Raw genomic sequence first — 20171 nt, forward strand, 5'->3', positions numbered from 1 at the left:
TCTAAACTCCTTTTATCAAGAGTTTTTTTTACTGCTTGCATAGCATGTATTTTCTGTTATGAAAGTCTTTGTAATCTCAGTTGAATTTGCTTGCTCAGTTGTGACTTTTGTAACCATATTCCTCTTCTTGTAAATAAAAAAAAAGTCAAGAAGTACAATTCAATCTACTTAATATCTTCAATGCAGATGTAAAGAACTTCTCTCTTTTACATAATCATTAACTAATTTTAAAAATTTTCCCATGCCTTACAGACGATCTTTGCGGTGACAGAGTTTGTGAGTGAGAACCTGGGTAAGAAGTTTGTGGAGAGCCCGCCGGTGGGACTACAGACCCTGTACGATGATATGAACAACATCACCCCCCTCGTTTTCGTCCTCAGTACCGGCTCAGATCCCATGGGGGCATTCCTCAGGTTTGCCAGGGACAAGGGATACACTGACAAGTAAAATCAAAGTACTGAAAGTACTGTTAGACGGAGGCTTCATGTATGAGAGAACACAAAAGAAATATATATATCATACATAGCTGTAAAGAATATTTTGAGAAATAATGTGTAGTTTTTTTTATTCAATTCAACATTTTTTTTCAAAGGATACTCCAATATTCATGAGGTTTTTGGGATATTATAATTTCATCTTTGTAATGTAAACTTCGCCATGATTAAAGTTCACTGTTATTTAGATGAGATACTTTCAATATTAAACCTTTCAACGTAAGAAACAGTAATTGACTAGGCCTGGTTGACATAAAACTTAGACGGGCTAACTTTTTATCCCAGTCTCACTTAAGGAATATATAGTGGAAAAGTGAGACTGAGATCAAAAGTGAGCTTGTCTAATATAAGTTGTATGCCCCCAGGCCCGGTTTGATGAATGTAGGTCTAGTATGTTCTAGTCATGAGCCCACTGGCGGAATTAAAAGGGGCCCCCGGCCCCCTCCCTTTTGAGTCCAAAAAAATACGCAATATTTGATGAGTGTTTTAATTGTGGCTGTGGGCCCCTTCCCTGACCTCAAACTGGTCCCCCTTTTTCAGAATTACTGGTTTCAGCACTACGCATCAGCCAGTCAGGAGTTTCCATACATTGTATTTCAAGATATCTTATTTATAGGTCACTGAGACCTACTGTTAACATAATTATGACATGTAACAGCTACCAAAATCAAAATTTCTCGGCCTTATTGTAATAATGTTATGATATGAGCTAACATGGAAAAAGAAGCAGCCAGGTAATTGGACATGAACAGCATAATATAGTACAGTTTGTCTTAAACCTTTGTGATACAAAATGGAATGTGCCAGAACACAATTTTTTGAGTGGAATAAAATATACTTTCTTACTTAAAGTAAACAAAACAATAAAGTTCATAATACTTGCTATTTCACAAGTTTAAATTGTTTTTGGAGAACTGGAGTATTGCTTACAATAACAAAGATATATCTTGACAAATTTGACATCCAATATTTCTGGAATTCTTAAATGTAGTTTTTTATCATATGACAGATTTAACCCTAAAAATGTCTTTCTTTACTCGTATACCAGTGGAAATGATTGTCTTTTTCAGTTTATCTGTTTAAAACAATCATTAACAATGAGACATGATTACAAATTTCGTAGAGAAAGGTAATAAATATACCGGTATAACTATGATTTCTGCTTTTCAGTAACTCTGTTAAAACAATCACTTTACCAATGATGTAGGTTAAAAAAAGTTGACATGAAAACCAATGATCAGAAGTACATGTAATCTTGTATATAAAAATAATTAAAGTTTGAGATGTGAAAGAGGTAAAACACAAGTATCAAATGCAAATAAGGATCAACGATATGACAATAAGACAACTTATTTCAGAAGATATAATTTTTAATTATTAATTAGAATATAATGTGATAAATCATGTAAATCCTATGAACCAAGATTTTGGTTGTACCCAAGGGTCAAAAGTTACAAATGCATTTTGATCTCAATATCAGAGTTGCCGTTTGTTTCTCTCTTATCTAATGTGAGGGTACCCCAAACACTCAAACCGCTTGTAGAAAGTGTAAATCTATTTCATGTGTTTCCTGAAATTATACATAATTGCAAATAAAGAATTCAAAACTAGACTGTTAATATTCCTACAGATAAAAATACTATGCATTTGTTTATATTCATCGATCCTTGTCAGATTAAAAAACTCCATGAAACCTATTGATGCAATCGTCAAAAATCGGCCGCAAACCAATTTATCGGCCCTTTCAAGAAGAGATTAGAAAAGGAGTGAAATTGAGATTACAAACAGCAATCAAGCACAAAAAATTCCATTAAAACTGAAATGCTTGATCTATTATTAAAATATCTTATATTTATACCTGCGACATAAAACACTTGCATGCGGCATTGCAGGATTTTCTTCAATACATAATACAGGTACATCTGCGTCTCCACACTTAGTTTGATACAGGCGAATTCTGGTTGAAGTTTTAACAATTAAATATAAAACTAAAGTTTAAACTTATCTGTAACTAGAGATTTTTTTTACTTTAATAAACGAAGCAATTGATAAGTGGGGTTCCTCGATCACTCTCCGCGGATGTTAGTCCCCCCCCCCCAAACTCCCTCTAGATCCGCCACTTCATTTCTTCTCGTTCTTGTTTTGGTGTGAGAACCGGAGGGAAAAGGCTCGGCATATTGTAAAACATGCTTTATCATCGTCTGTTGGAACAAAATCTCCTAATATTCTGTATGATAAAAAATTAATAGTAAATCACATTTTTTTTTTTTACATATTCCGTAGGAAATGTATTTATATACACGTTATTTTAAAAATATTAGACAAATCCTGTTTATTTAGAAAAAGTATAACTGTTTGTTTATACTTGTATGTGACGCGATCTTTGTTTTAAATCTTTGTTTTAGACTATGCCTATCCTTGCGGTCGGTGTTACTCAGAGTCGCTCTAAAAATAGAATTCTCAAGGTAATGAAAACAATTCCACCGATAGATGGTGCTTGGGAAATCTTTCCTGTTTACATTCCATGGGCAAGACAATCCCTATACCCGGAGGCTGTAATACAGCCTCCGTCTAAAAACATGTAGAATTTTAATTTTCAATTTGTTATCTGTTTCGATTAACTTCTTTTAACTTATTTCGCTTGACTCATATTTTTCTCACTTTTCAGTCATTATGCTATTCAAGGAATGTGTACATGTGTTTTAACCAACTGACCTAGCAAAGAATTAGCATATTATAGCACAAGATAACTGTTTAATAAATTCATGATGTAAAATTATATAACTTTATGTGATAACTTTCCAACTCACATTATACAATATTGATACATGTATATTTGATTCATTCAATCATCTTGTGTGTTTGTGACAGAGTCCAGTCCATCTCTCTGGGTCAAGGACAGGGACCAGTTGCCGAGAAACTAATCCATGCAGCCGTGAAAACCGGTGACTGGGTGTTCCTACAGAACTGTCACTTAGCAGCATCTTGGATGTTGGCCATGGAAAACACTGTAAAAGGAATGTCTGAAAAACCGGACGAAATCCACGAGGACTTCCGACTTTTCCTCAGCTCCATGCCGGCCAGACATTTCCCCGTCAGTGTCCTTCAGAACAGTGTCAAGGTCACTAATGAACCACCCAAGGGCATCCGTGCCAACATGAGGAGAGCTTTTGCTGAAATTACACCCCAGTTCTTTGAGGAGCATGGTAGGAAGAATTTTTAGCTCACCTCGACGAAGTCGAGATGAGCTTATGCTATACCCCCGGCATTGGCGTCGGCGTCCCAGGTTAAAGTTTTAGGAGCAAGTCCATTCCCAAGTAACTATAAGCCCTACCTGAACCAAACTTGCATGGGTGATGCATCTAGGGATGTACACTACCAGACTTGCTTCGGATGCTGGATCTGACCTACATTATCCAGATGAGTGACCAGGTTAAAGTTTTTGAAGCAGGTTAAAGTTTTTGGAGCAGGTCCATTCCCAAGGAACTATAAGCCCTACCCGGACCAAATTTGCATGGATGATGCATCTAGGGATGTACACTACCAGACTTGCTTCAGATGCTGAATCTGACCTTCATTTTCCAGATGAGTGACCAGGTTAAAGTTTTTGGAGCAGGTCTATTCCCAAGGAACTATAAGTCCTACCTGGACCAAACTTGCATGGATGATGCATCTAGGGATGGACACTACAATACTTGCTTCGGATGCTGGATCTGACCTACATTTTCCAGATGAGTGACCAGGTTAAAGTTTTTGGAGCAGGTCCATTCCTCAGGAACTATAAGCCCTATTTGGACCAAACTTGCATGGATGATGCATCTAGGGATGGACACTACCAGACTTGCTTCGGATGCTGGATCTGACCTACATTTTCATTCCCAAGTAACTATAAGCCCTACCTGAACCAAACTTGCATTAATGATATATCTAGGGATGGACACTACCAGACTTGCTTCGGATGCTGGATCTGACCTACATTTTCATTCCCAAGTAATTATAAGGTCTACCTGAACCAAACTTGCCTGGATGATGTATCTAGGGATGGACACTACCAGACTTGCTTCTGATGCTGGATCTGACCTACATTTTCATTCCCAAGTAACTATAAGCCCTATTTGGACCAAACTTGCATGGATGATGCATCTAGGGATGTACACTACCAGACTTGCTTCGGATGCTGGATCTGACCTACATTTTCATTCCCAAGTAACTGTAAGCCCTACCTGAACCAAACTTGCCTGGATGATGTATCTAGGGATGGACACTACCAGACTTGCTTCGGATGCTGGATCTGACCTACATTTTCATTCCCAAGTAACTATAAGCCCTAGCTAAACCAAACTTGCATGGATGATATATCTAGGGATGGACACTACCAGACTTGTTTCGGATGCTGGATCTGACCTACATTTTCATTCCCAAGAAACTACATGTATAAGCCCTAGCTAAACCAAACTTGCATGGATGATGTATCTAGGGATGGACACTACCAGACTTACTTTAGATTCTGGATCTGACCTATATTTTCCAAACAAGAGACCAGGTTAAAGTTTTGGGAACAGATCAATCCGAATGAACTTTTAGTCTTTGATATCTGCAGTATTAACAAAGTTATGAATATTTGTTTATACTATACATGTTTTTCATGCTACATGCGTAGAAATGTGTATATTAACCATGTAAGGGGTTAAACACAACTTGCAAGAATATTGTTGTTGGGATGAATACTTAATATTAAGAAAATATGATGTGAGATTTGCATTACTTAAACTGATAACATTCGTCGAGGTGAGCTTCGTAATCTTTGATTACCTATGTTTTTATTACCTAGCATTAATTTTGTTTTTAGCTGAGATATGGAAGTGCACAGCTCAAAATACCATCTTTTTTATTGATTGTTTGAATTTATGTTATTGTTAGGTTATACATGTGATTTAGTCAGCTATATTAAGAAAAAAAAATAATTCTACATGAAAAAAACCCCCAATATTTTAGACATTTTTAATATATTAAGAGACTTTAATCTATTTTTTTAAGTATTGTCTTGATACATTTATGTCATATACATATATACACCCCATCATACAAAAGAAAGTAAATTTTCAGGGCTTTAAAACATTTGTGCTGAATTTTTTTCTGGTATAATATACACATAACTGCTGGCCTCTGACTGACTTTATTACTGTTTTTACTGATATTGAATTGTGATTTTTTTCAGTGCTTGCGTCCAAGTGGAAGAGGATGATCTTCGGCGTGTGTTTCTTCCATGCTGTTATTCTGGAGAGGAAGAAGTTTGGTCCACTGGGATGGAACATCAGGGTAAGTTATCTTGTTTTTATATGCTAGAAAAGCTGCCTCCTCCTTAAAGAACTTTTGCTTTAGTTAATTTATGACATCAGTAATTAAGATTGACCTACTAGGTATATATTTTTCTCCAAGTATTTTTGCTACGACAAATGTGTAGTTTGTCCAGAAATATTTTTAAAATTGCAAAATGGGAGAAGGAACTGACAATGAGTGTGTTTGTGACAGACATAATTAATCATATTTATTTTAGCAACAATTTGGTTGGGTTCGTTACTAGGTATCATTGAACTGTCAGATGCAAATCTTTTGACAACCTGTTTAATTTAATATCAGTATGATCAGTTTAGTTATGTGAGTGTGCTCATTTGAATTGTCTGATGTTAAGGGCATTATGATGTTCTGTTTGATTTCAGTATGAGTTCAGTGAGAATGATCGTGAGTGTGCTCAGTTGAACTGTCAGATGTTCTGTGCCGAGGGAATCATTCCATGGGATGCCCTTATCTACATCACAGGCATGGTATGTATCATTCTGAATGTCTCAGAGGTAAAGCTTGTCCTTGTAAAATTGGTAAAAATCTAAACTTACAGTTTTAAAGGATGCACATTTATTGGCAATATATTGGCAAGTTTAGGTATGAAAGTAAATTCCTTATCTGAGATGTTATTTTATACAATGTACTTTCATCCTCAAATCTTTTCCTTTTATTCCATTGCTAATAAATATTTGTTGTGAATCAGGTACTTAATTTCAAAAAGAATCTGTTATGTAATTATTCAGGGATTCCACATTGATAATTATCAAAGCAATGATGCTGCGTAGAAATTTGCTGTAAAAGCAGTATTTTCTATCCTTCCATTTTGGTTTAGATCCTGTTCATTCATAATTAATTATAGTTGCACGGTTTTCAGTGAATTCTTCCTCCAGGATACTATAACTATACAAGTTTTAATTTTTCCATTACTTCAGATCACCTATGGAGGTCGTGTGACAGATGCCATTGATCAGAGATGCCTGGAGACCATCCTTAAGACTTTCTTCTACCCCAACACACTGGAGGAGGGCTACAAGTACTCACCCTCAGGTAAAACTATACACCTGTCAATTCTTACTCCATAAATGTCGGAGTCCAGTCTGAAAGTACGAATTGTAACAAATTCAAATACAATCAGACCCTATTATCTCCAACAGTTGGGACTGTTAATTCAGGATCTGAGATACCAAGCATGAAAAACTAAAAGGATAAGAGATACAGACTTTGACAAATACATGGTATTCAATATATAAGCATTTTAGATACCTAAGTTCAGCAATTTTAACTTGTGTGCATGATGTCACTATGCTCCTGCTAGATGAATGTCACATTTACAAATGGAGTATATTATTTCCATAGCATGCCCTTATCTTTTCTCTCTGCTGCAGAATACATTGATAATTTTTGTTGCTTATTTTTCAAATTCCCATCCTACATTGAAAATTTGTGATGTTAGGATAAAGATTTTTAACTACAGAAATTAATTATGAAATAAATGCTGATGTGTTGTTAATTATTACAGGTATATACTATGCCCCTGACTACCCTACCCTACAGGAGTACAGAGACTATATAGAGACCCTACCTATTAATGATGAACCAGAGATCTTTGGCATGCACGAAAATGCCAACATTGCTTTCCAGGCAGAGGAGACTAACCACTTGATCCAGACCATTCTGGACGTCCAGCCCCGTCAGTCCAGTGGTGGAACCGGAAAATCCAACGACGAGATCGTGTACGAGTTAGCAGAGAGCATTCTGGGTAAACTGATGGACAAACTGGACATTGAGCAGGCCAATCAGGAAATGTTTGAGCCGGACGAGAAAGGTCGACTGAATTCACTGACCACAGTGCTGACCCAGGAAGTGGACAGATTTAACAAACTTCTGAAGGTCATCAAGGTAAGGAGAGGTCAAGGTTATTTAAAATGAAAGATTCTTCTGTTACAAGAATATTTATGTTAATAAACATGTGCAAATGATTTTTCTCCAAATCTTTTCAAATGCTTTTCTTATTCATGTTATATGTTTCCAGTCTTAAATGCAAACAGGGATTTGCATCCAAGCAGTTGATTACATTTTGGTACCAAACAGAATATATTTTATTTCTTGGAATCTGGAATGAGACATATACCTGCAATATTTAAAAGAATATTGAAAACTACATAAAAGACATTTTTTTTTTTATCTCCAATGCTTTAACATTAGAATTTTTTAATGCAGTGTATATATATTGTATATAAAGACACCTTTAAACACTTTCTGTATTATTATTAATTCTTACATTGTCATATTTTGTTGTGCTTTGTAGAACTCTCTTGATCAGCTGAAGAAAGCCATTAAAGGTTTTGTTGTGATGAGTGATGAATTAGAACTTGTCTACCAAGCCTTCATCAACAGTCAGGTCCCCAGCCTGTGGGCCAATGCCGCCTACCCCTCCCTGAAGCCCCTGGGTAGCTGGGTCAATGACCTCATTTACAGGTGTGCCTTCATTGATAACTGGGTCAGGCACGGACAGCCCAAGTCTTTCTGGATGTCTGGCTTCTTCTTCCCACAAGGTTTGTTTTTTTCCTCATTTTTAAGGATTCAGTTTTAAACATTTTTATTTTGAAAAAAGCCTATAGAGAAATATAAGGAAAATTGATTTTTCTTGATTCCTACACCTCAAAACTTGGATAGTTCCCATTGATTAGCACTCAAAGCTATTGAATTTTCAGCAATATTAAAGTAAGGAGCGTATTGTTTGTTATATTTATGTATGCTTGGGATTGGCCTACATGTATTTATGTTGATGGCTATTTTTATGTTTTTTCTCCCTCTGTTGTAGGATTCTTGACTGGTACCCTACAGAACTATGCCAGAAAGTACAACCTTCCCATAGATCACCTCACCTTCCATTTCCACCCCCTCCCTCACTTCCGGGAGCAGAAGGAGGTCACCGCTCAGATGGCGGAACTCAAATTCGGGGAGGAGATCGAGCTTGACAAAGAAGTAAGGAGCATTGTATTGACCATAGTGAAATTGACCATATTGAAACTCAGAATTTTGAAGAAATGGAGTCATTTTTTCAATAAAATTTACAGTTCCTTTAGAAAAAAAAAAAGAGACATGTTCAAAACAGCAAGCATTCGCAACTGCTCACCAAAAGTTCTTATACCTTGGCTTGATCCAATAGAAATGTTTGCGAGCGCTTGCTCTATTGAACAGGCTTCAGAATATTCAACCCAAGGAAGATTTGAAGTTTAAATAAAACCTACTTATTACCCAACATCTTTATTTTCCTTACAGCTGCCCACTCCTCAAGATGGTGTGCTGGTCCATGGAATGTTTATGGATGGGTTCCGCTGGGATGAGAAGGAAATGGTGGTCACGGACTCCATTAAAGGCATAATGAACTCGGCCCTGTGTATGTTCCACATGGAGCCTAAGATGGACTTTGTGCCTGACGAGGCAGATTACATCGCCCCACTGTACAAGACATCAGCCAGGGCTGGAGTCCTGTCCACAACAGGTAAAGCATCATACAGTTAAATGAATGTTTAACAGGTTAGAGTACTTGTCAATATTCTTAGGCCAAAAAAAAAAAAATACCTGTGTTTCCGGTATCCCGACCGACCCTAATTTTACACGCCGACCCTAGCACTTTTTATTGCAAATCCGGATTAGGTACCGTAATTTGTTCTAAAACTACAGTCTTCAAAACGCGCGCAGTTAAAAAGGCACTTGTAACAAATAAATAAAAACGTCTTTTCAAGCATTTTACGATTATACATGCGTATATAATAGCTTTTTCCCCTTAGATCGTTCCCTCCTTTACCCTTTAATGACGACTTTTAACACTTAGCATCCAACCTTTAGTAAGACTTTTGACCACATGTTGACACGTGTGTATATTTTCATTGTTGATTTGACTTGAAATTACCGCTTGTTTATAAAATTATCAGAGCACAGGCGGCCACCTGCAGGTTAACAACAGATGACTGCATCATACTACAGTTGGAAATCACATGATTTACTTGTGTAAAAAAACTAAAGAATCTCGGAAAGTCCCACCAAAATTCCAAATGGCGGACTGTTACTTACGATGATTTCTGAGCATATAACTCAGTCAATACGCAATATTTTCTCATCCAGTAAAGCATTATATGAAATTCAAGCTATCAACTACATATTTCTTGAAAGGTTTCATAATAATAATGATTTTTACGTGTAATATACTTCAATATAAGATACGAAAATTTTGTGAAGTTCGGGACTGCGTAGTGCCTATTTCGTTACCTGTTTCTCAGAAATTCAGAGGATATCTTCCATTTTACACATATTTATAAATGTAAAGGTGTAGAAAATAATTATTTTAATAGAATTTGATCATTAAAATATTCAAAAACGTTTAGAAATCAAGTTTTATCACGCAAGTTTAAAAATTTGTTGGCAAGATTGACATTGATTTCTGAGGAATCAAACTTATAAAATGGATAATAAATAATAATTTAACCATTAATTATATCATCACTCATAAATTTCATAGTTTTTAAACACAATTTTGGCATAATTGTTTAAAATATCTTTTTTGCGATTTACACCTGCCTTCATCTGAATTATTTATTTATAGAAAATTACAAAAAAAATTCTGTAAATAGATAAGAAAAATTTAATTTATTATGAATCCAATGATATATATAATACATAGCATAAAAGAAATATTTTGACCCCTATTAGCATGATTAGTTCAGTTTTAAAATCCACTCCAATATCATTTATAAAGAAATGTAAGGGGCAGTCACTAGGCAAACACTCCAGGGATATGGCTAGTGTGTCAAATTGTGGCCCCAGATGTATTGCATCACTTATTTTATATGTGAATCACTCAACTCTAAGTCTATCACATGTTTTCATTGGGTTTAAGCTCAAGAAATGTCCACACTCATACGAAATTAATACTGCAATATATAACTTTCTTAATGGGCACTGGACTATGGGAAATTTATTTGGAGATAGTCATAATTTTGAAGCTAACAACAACGGTTTAACTCTGACATTATTGGCCTTGAAAGAAATGGATATTAACATGTCTTTACATGTAATAACAATGAGGTCAAGGTAGAAGTATAGGCCTGAAAAAACAATCTTGAATTCTTTATTTTACTTTTTTTGTTAAATGTGACAAAATTTCTTTATCAAATTGTGATTAGAATTCAAATGTCTTTTTCTGTAAATCAATTTCTTGCAATTGGTTCTGCTACCTACCTCTAGAAAACAAAATACTTGTTAATATTTAATATCATATACTGTTTACCTAAAAAACAGTCAAATATAATGTTCGGTTAAAATAAAAAGTAAAAGTAAAAATAAAAGTAATTGCCTACCTACCTACCCTAATTTTGAGGGACATGTTACCGGAAACACACATATTTTTTTTTTGGCCTTAAGCCCCAGAGCTCAGGGCTGTGTTTTGACAACTATATAGTCAAACTCTGTGTACAAACATTTGAAGTCACTTTACATCAATCATATGGTGAATTTTAATACAAAATTTTCGTTACTCTTTTGTAGGACATTCCACTAACTTTGTGGTGTTTGTTCACCTGCCTTCTAAGCAGCCTCAAGACTACTGGATATCTAAAGGGGCTGCCCTCTTGTGTCAACTGAATGACTAAAGGGCAGACAACTCTTAAGGAACTATATGGAACTTTTATTTGTCAGAGTGCTTAACTTATATTGCACAATGAGTGTGAAAGTTGAAAAAATTTGTACATAGAGATTCCACAAATATTCCGTCCTTCAAGACTTTATTTATTTGTTATAAGAACTGTGATAATTTTACATGTATTGGAGTGCATTTTTGATTTTATTTCTATTAGATTCATGATATACTTTTGTATATAAATATGTATTTTTGTTGACTTGAAAGATGTCTTTTCTAATAGGTGCAAGTTGCTAGATGAAAGCCTTTAATCTGTATTTTCTCAGAAATTATATATTTTTATTTTATTTTATTATCTAACTGTGATTTGGGTGTGCCTTTTGTTTTGTTTTCTAAAGTACAGTTCATCTATGTATTTTTTTTAAAACAGTTTAATATATGAACCCTTTATTATTGCTGTGAATTTCACATTTAAAAGATTCAAGGTTAAGTAATTACTATATTTTCTTAATGTTTTGATTCAAAGCATTGAATGTTAATTGCTATATTGACTTTCTGTTAATCATTCTATACATCTTACAAGTTGTGATTAATAAATATCTCATCAAATTGTCTTGTTTGAAATTCAATCACTTGGAAATTATTGAAGGAGCGAAGGGTTTTTTTTAGGGGAGGGGGGGGGGTTGTTAATTACAATCTTTGGAGATGAGTTCAATTTTTAGCTCTACTGGTCAGAGACCAGAAGAGCTTATGCGATAGTAAGGTGTGCGTCCGTCTAGCTGTCCATCTGTCTGTCCGTCTATCTTCTAACAATTTTTCAAAATGCTACTCTACCTCTCCTACAGTTTTGGTCTGCTTTCAATATAACTTGGCACACAAGGAGACTATACTAAAATACATAATTTAGTGCATGGGTTTTTGATTTCGATGAACGATGTTACCATGGTTACTAAAAATAGAAATTTCTGTGAAATTCCTTGAAAACGCTACTCCTCCTACAGATTTGGTCTGATTTCAATATAACTTGGCACACAAGTAGACTACACTAAGATGCATAATTTAGTGCATGGGTTTTTTGATTTCGATGAATGGTGTTGCCATGGTTACTAGAAATGGAATTTTTTGTGATATTCTTTTTAAAAGATACTCCTGAGTTCCATGATCAGCTCTTCTCCAAATTAGGCATTTTTATTCACATTAGATTACTTCGCTCTAGGTGTCGTATGAACGAAATTTGATTTCAATATTTGCATTATAGTTTACTTCCCATTAATTTACTGTAACAGTTAATTACTAGTACACTCTCCGTGTGAACAGGGCATCATACTGCTGTGTTCACGCAAACAAAAAAGGTAGCCCTAATGTATAACTGTAGCCACTGTGATTTTTATATAAAAAGGTTCTGAATACGTGACGTGATTTAAAATGACGTCAAAATAGCCTTACTGCACGAATAGCCTTTTGTAGAAATAAAATATTAATTTGCATTACTTCATTTCTCTTTAGCTGTCGTGTGAATGCGATTTAATTTGCATTATGTGAATTTGCATTATAGTTTACTTCCCATTAATTTACTGTAAATTACCAGTAATCTCCCCGTGTAAACAGGACATATACTGTTATGTTCGTGTTTAAAAAAAAAGGTAGTCCTAAAAGGGAAACAACTACAGGTCATCTCATCGAAAACAAAACTTAACATCATGATATATAGGCCTATGATACAAAGGAACAATAATTGAATACAAATGGGAAAATATAATAAATAAAATTTCGAAAGTTAAAAATATCTATGTAAGTTTTAAGTCAACAGAAGTCATAGATACCCATATATATTTTGATCTCAGGATCTATGACTTCTATTGCTTTAAAACTTTCACCTTTCACTTTTCATACTTATTTCCAACATATTCGCGTTTACCAAAGGGGGGGGGGGTCAGCGTTTTGCAAGGGGGGGGATGGTAATTTTTTTTCTAGCTTTAGTATTCTAGTATACATTTTTTTATCTTGTAAATTCCAGGGGGGTGGGGGGTGGGTGGGGTACGTGTCCTGACCCCCCGCCCCCTCTAGATTCGTGCATGACATGTATGCAAGCTCCTTCATGTTTCTTCCCTTCTGAACGTGTTTAACATTGAATTAAAAAAAAACTTCCACTCCTCTCTGTTCTGATGAATTGAAAATGATTGAAATATAATATTTGTTGATATTTTTAGCTTCATGTTGAAAAGACGAAGGTACGTTTTGAACTTTATTGTGCCCTAAAACTTCAATGTTCCTTAATTTAAGTTATGGAATTGGCTTAAATATAAGTTGAGTAGCTGAATAAGATAAATCATTTAAGAAAATGGTATGAAGATTAACTATTCCGGAAATATGACGTCATTAATTTGGTACATTTCAATGTTTTATGCAGAAAATTCTCAAAATTCAATGAATATTGATGTCTTTTGTAACCTTTTAGGAAAATACGGGAAATGCTCAAGTTCAGGGCGTCACAATAAGTATATAGGAGGTTATATTGGAAAAACGATTTGCATGTTTTTACTGCATCATGTGCATAGAATTTCAATAAATCGAAAGGGTGAATTTTAATTTCTCACATCACTTCCATATTTTAGAAAAATAAAGGACCAAATCTGTATTGAAACCGTACAGTTTTGTCCTTTACATGATCAGATAATATAAATACTTGTGTGAGTCGCCGCTGACTACAGTAATATATCTTGAACTGATAGTAAGCACTGATCGAATATATTAAAAATAAACTACAAGTAATGGGGTTATCTATTTATTTTACAAACCGAAAGTAGGGACTGGCCTTGGTGATTTCCTGCAGTTGAAGATTCTCCCTGCCGGTGACATTCAACGTATGTATGTTCTATACAGTTAAATTTATTTGATTGACATAATGTTTTATACTTTATAGTTATACCTGCACTTCAAAATATTATTAAACGTGTATACTGAAATATGGTAGGATATTAAGAAACCGTTTTATACAAAAGAGCAATTCTTTCACAGATTAATATGTAAACTGCAGGGACGTAGCAACCGAGAGAGAGAGAGAGAGGGGGGGGGGGGGGGGGGCAAGGGGGGGGGGGCTCCCCCCACTTTTTTCCCCAACATAACCTTTACTGTAGTAAATGTTCATTGATAGGATGGTTGACCCCCCCACTTTATAACCATAGTATAGTGTTTGGGCAACTTTTGATTTTCGTTTTTTTTTTTTTGCTTGTCAACTTTTCCAGCTAGGTAAGTAAAAAAAAAATTTCACAGGTTGGCCCTTCCCACTTTCAAAAACGATGCCACATGCCTGAACTGGTCATTGTTTGAATATTGAACAACAGAAAGAGGAAATTAGAGTTTTTTTTTTTTTTTTTTTTTTTTTTGATACAGTCGTTTTACCGGTAACGATCAATATTTGCCAGCTAGTATCGAATATTTTTTTAATTTAAATATTCTAGAAAAACGCAGTGACGGGTTTTAAAAATCTTATGAGGTAAATATAATAAAAGGATGAATATTCTATCCCTGTGTTGTGTTTTTGTAATATCTGCATGATTATTTCCCACAGTATTTACAATTTGAAACAATGACCTAGTTTAACGCGGAAGTGCAAGTCAAAGAAAACGAAAGTGCGAATTAAAGAATTTAGTCTAAATAAATTTTTCCGTTATGTTATCAATCCAGATTGAGTATGTAATCAATATTTAGTATATATATAACAAGATGGAATATTAAGTTAAACAATAATTGACTTTTGAATGAAATTTTAACATCCAAACTAACAAAGTGTTGTTATGCCTCGCCATGAATATGGCCGGGGCATATAGTGTTTGTCATGTCCGTCTTCCGTCCTTCCGTCTTCTGTCACACTTTGCGTTTAGCTCTGTTCAAAGCTAAGTTTAAAGAAACTATCCAAGATATTTTTATCAAACTTCGTATGCTGATAGATATTGATGAGAGCTATGCAACTGCATCAACATTTTTTGACCCTGACCTTTCCTTTGACCTTGACGTCACTTTTCTTAAATTGGTGTTTAGATCAGATTTGAACATACCATTCAAGTTGGTGTTATCAAACTTCACATGTTGATACAAACTTGCACGGATGATGCATCTAGAGATGAACACTACCAGACTTGCTTCGGATGCTGGATCTGACCTACATTTTCCAGATAAGTGACCAGGTTAAAGTTTTTGGAGAAGGTCCATTTCCAAGGAACTATAAGCCCTACCCAATCCAAACTTTCATGGACGATGCATCTAGGGATGAACACTACCAGACTTGCTTCGGATGCTGGATCTGACCTACATTTTCCTGATGAGTGACCAGGTTAAAGTTTTTGGAGCAGGTCCATTCCTAAGGAACTATAAGCCCTACCCAAACCAAACTTGCATGGATGATGCATATAGAGATGGACACTAACAGACTTGCTTCGGATGCTGGATCTGACCTACATTTTTATTCCCAAGTAACTTTAAGCCCTACCTGAACCAAACTTGCATGGATGATGCATCTAGAGATGGACACTACCAGACTTGCTTCGGATGCTGGATCTGACCTTTATTTTTCTTCCCAAGTAACTATAAGTCCTACCTGAACCAAACTTGCATGGATGATGCATCTAGGGATGGACACTAACAGACTTGCTTCGGATGCTGGATCTGACCTATTCCCAAGTAATTATAAAACCTACCTGAACCAAACTTGCATGGATGATGCATCTAGAGATGGACACTACCAGACTTGCTTTGGATGCTGGATCTGACCTACATTTTCATTACCAAGTAACTATAAGCCCTGTCTGAACCAAACTTGCATGGATGATGCATCTAGGGATGGACACTACCAGACTTGCTTCGGATGCTTGATCTGACCTACATTTTTATTCCTTACTAACTATAACCCCTACCTGAACCAAACTGATCAAATTTTATACACATACGAATTTTCATGTTGCCTCGGCAGGGCATTCATGTCCTATTGACATATTTCTAGTTTTTCTTTTAAGTTACGAATCACGGTTTAAAAAAAAAAAAAAACAACAACGCCGTTTTACGAGATGCAAGAACATGGAAAGCTGACAAAAGTGAATATACCGTTATAACAATTTACAAGCAAAAATAGATTCCATGAAAATTACGTGTGACAAATACATGTACATGAAATAGTTGATATAATTTAAACAACGCAAGTCACTAAAAGTCTCTCATAAAATGATACATGTTTCATATTGTTTAGTTTTAGAAAAAAAAATCATTTAAATCAGCAAGTAATACTTATATATACTTTATGTAGAATCTTCTTTGACGTATATTTATACAATAATTTCGACCAACCGGTTTTATTTATTAACTGATTAAGTCAGCAACAATAGTGGGCACTAGATTCGATACTGAAAAATCGATTCAAAACTAGAAAAATGGAGGAGGGGGTGTTATTTTTGACAGCTATGTACCTGTACCATTCATATTTGGGAAATTTTGATACCACCTATTTGAAAAGCTTAGAAATACAAATTTAAAATAACAACAAAGAGAATTTGGAAATTCAAAGATGTGAGTTGAGTTTAAGACGTAACTAGAAACCGATTCGTTACTGGTAAAATGAATGTACATACATGAATGAGAAATACGACAATACAAAGATCATAAAGACGTCTTTCTACTTACAAGTACCGCTATCTTATTTTCAGAATATACATCTAAATGGATGATATACCTCGCCTGTCAGAGTCTGTGTATGTAGGACTGTGTCATGAAATAGGGTGTCCTACTGAAGTGAGGATCAGGAGAGAAGTGATGGACACTGTGGAGGCTGTTTATAAACCTGTGTACATCATGAGAGGATTTGATAGAATGATTAGTGGGAGTCAACGTGAGGGATTCAGACTGAGGACTTCTGATTTTGATTTTATGTTCTGGCCACCAGACCACAAGGTGATATGTGATCTCTCACAGATCAGACTCTATCGTATCCCACAAAACACTGTGATCCTGATGGAGTGTGATGATCTACCACCTGGATTTACTAGACTAAATCTGACGATTCCATCAAATGATGAAGAAGTCATATCCTCCTGTGTAGAGATTGATAACAAAATTAATATATCCAGTACGTTATTCCGTGATAAACACTTACGGTTTCTACAAACAAAGAACTACGCCACTTCTTCTACTTCTCATGGTCCTTGTTCTACGTATTGCAGTGAAAATATAGAATCAGATTGTGCATTCTGTTTCCGATCCCATCACTGGCCGGCATTAGCTTTACCATGGATACAAAGATGTCTTCAACAAGGTTGGCCATCCAAGGTAGTTATATCGGATATATTAAGATCGGGTTTCCATGTTGTTCCTATTGGCAGCACGGATGAAAGTATACTAGAATGGAGAATTTCATTCTCTTCGGCGGAACAAAAACTTGTTTATGCAATGAATCACACCCAGTTTTTATGTTATGGTCTGTTTAAAATATTTCTTAAGGAAGTAATTAATTTAAATGAAGATTTGCCAGTTCTATGTTCATACTTTACAAAAACTGCTGTATTTTGGGTAATTCAAACTAACAACGCCTTGACTTGGACACCTGAAAACTTATTGCCTTGTTTCTGGAAATGCTTCAAATTATTGATATATTGGGTATTTACCGGAGAATGTCCAAACTTTTTTATTCCACTGAACAATATGTTCCGATTTAAAGTAACTGAATCCATACAAGCAGTATTGTGTAATAAGTTGTATGAATTGTATTGTGAGGGTATATCAAGTTTACTACTGAGTGAAACCTTAGGACCATTCCTCAGTCAAGCCATCTTATACAGATCATTGAGAGTCTGTACTGACGAGAGTAGTATTATTACTAACGCTGAGCTTGAAATAAGTTTATTTGAGGAAATCCATGTACATAGCCAAAGAATTTTAAGTGTTGTGGAATGTGTAGCTCTCATGAAGAAAATTGAAATAGAGATAAGTAAAAGGTTGATGCCCATCCAGGAGGCTACAGTACAATTTATGACATCAGAAATATTACGTAACACTGCCATGCTGAAACTGTGTGAAGTATATCAACATAAAAATTGTAATAAGGTTTATTACAAAGCTAGTTACGTATCCCGATTGTTAAAATTGTCATGCACAATAGGTTGTGTCTCAGATATTCTATATCTTGCAATGTACTTTTACAGAACATGGAGATTTGAACGGTCACTCAGTTGTTTACAGAAAGCACAGGAGAGAATGTCAAAGTCATACATTATTTACCATGATAATGTAAATATAGATATGTACAGACGTTACACGGCGGGGATGTCTCTGTGTCGTAAAATGAGGAATGCTTTAGTGAAAAATATTGCGTTACACAGTCAGTACATATACATAGATGAACTTATTCTAGAGCAGAAAACCAGTAATAATAATGGTTGTATTGCATTGTTAATCTCGCCTCTAGTGACGCTATACATGTTGTTTATACTGAATTACCACAGACTGGGTGACACAGTGACGTCACAACAATCTCTACAGAATCTACAGACTCTGCTTCTCTATGATGACGGGACTAATGTACTTCCTCCCCTCAGAGATATTTCGTGGCAAATACTAGGAATCTGTCAACAAATCTGTGGAGATTTCCAGGGAGCTCTACAATCTTACCAACATTCGTTACAACAATATCCATTTCACAAAATTAAGGAAGCAACACTGTTTAGAATTAATTCACTTTCACAAGATTGATATATTGAAAAAACATTTATTTAACTGATATCGCAGGGGTCATTGTGGCCTCAGTTTTGACGGTCATATTAATAGTAATTGAAAAGATAAAGAATTTATTTATTATATTTTTTTTATTTTGATTGCTGTTCGTCATCTCACTGTGATTCTTTTTTTTTCAATTGTATTTCTTATTGCTCGTACCTTTCTGTATGCAATTATTTCATTTTACTTTTCAATTGTTTAACTTATTATTTTCATGTAAATAACACGTTTACATGTAAACCGGTGTCATGTTTCAAAGATTCGGAAATACTGTTGTTTAATTGTAGAGATGGGTAATTTGGAGAATATGAAAGGAAAATTTTTGTTCCCCATCTCTATTCCTTTAAATATTACAAATATTTCAGGGAGCATCGAAAGGCAATCTTGAATATATTTGAGAAATTTAGTGGTCAATATCATGTTTGTTATTATACGCAGCATATAACATCAGGTTATAAAGATTTTCTTTTTCACTATCAACGTATTGAACATAATAAAATTGAATTTGTGATGCAGACATATTTTGTTACCCTTTCAATCACATACACGTGATTTTATTACACTTCTAAGCTTGGATTTGAGTTTTAATGACGTCGGTTGCTAAACAAAAGTAAACGACGGAGGTTTATTCTTAATATCATGAAAGCATTTTGGATTATTTGTCGGAAGGTTAACGGCTTTAGACGATTTTTAAGACATAATTTTAGAAATATATATGTAACTAGAGCAAAGCTTGTTGCAAAGCAATGAGTAGGTTTTTCGTCCTGTTTGATCGGAAGTAACTTTTATTTAAAAAAAAGAGAGAGAAATGACGTCTCTGATTGTATATTTTTAACGTCCCTCTAGAGAATTTTTCACTTATATGGAGACCTAACCGTATGTCGGTGAAGGCTTCAAATTTTGACTTTTACTCTGCATTCAGGGCCATTGATCAG

General features: G+C 35.0%; 2 protein-coding genes across 4 annotated transcripts; both read left to right on the forward strand.

The window, feature by feature from the left end:
* Positions 1–252: 252 nt before the first annotated feature.
* LOC134278111 (dynein axonemal heavy chain 6-like) lies at positions 253–11939 on the forward strand (the record flags this gene model as incomplete). Its single annotated transcript, XM_062760438.1, has 10 exons — positions 253–443; positions 3366–3700; positions 5713–5813; positions 6215–6319; positions 6770–6884; positions 7357–7736; positions 8146–8392; positions 8662–8825; positions 9123–9345; positions 11388–11939. Coding segments are annotated over 10 exons (1965 nt in total), but the record flags the coding sequence as incomplete, so codon positions are not given.
* Positions 11940–13840: 1901 nt separating this feature from the next.
* Positions 13841–19320, forward strand: LOC134278110 (uncharacterized). Of its 3 annotated transcripts, XM_062760437.1 has the most exons (3): positions 13841–14342; positions 17175–17793; positions 18666–18762. In XM_062760437.1, exons 2-3 carry the CDS (start codon positions 17188–17190, stop codon positions 18678–18680), a joined length of 621 nt encoding a protein of 206 aa, XP_062616421.1. In that variant the 5' UTR covers positions 13841–14342; positions 17175–17187; the 3' UTR covers positions 18681–18762. The 3 variants fall into 3 exon arrangements, with proteins under 3 accessions (XP_062616421.1, XP_062616419.1, XP_062616418.1); XM_062760435.1 differs by having other exon boundaries at positions 13841–14346; positions 17175–19320; XM_062760434.1 differs by having other exon boundaries at positions 17175–19320.
* Positions 19321–20171: the final 851 nt, after the last annotated feature.

This window comes from Saccostrea cucullata, unplaced genomic scaffold (genome assembly GCF_032062105.1).
Source record: "Saccostrea cucullata isolate Sc308-1 unplaced genomic scaffold, CSIRO_AGI_Scuc_v1 ctg7017, whole genome shotgun sequence".
NCBI lineage: Eukaryota > Metazoa > Mollusca > Bivalvia > Ostreida > Ostreidae > Saccostrea > Saccostrea cuccullata.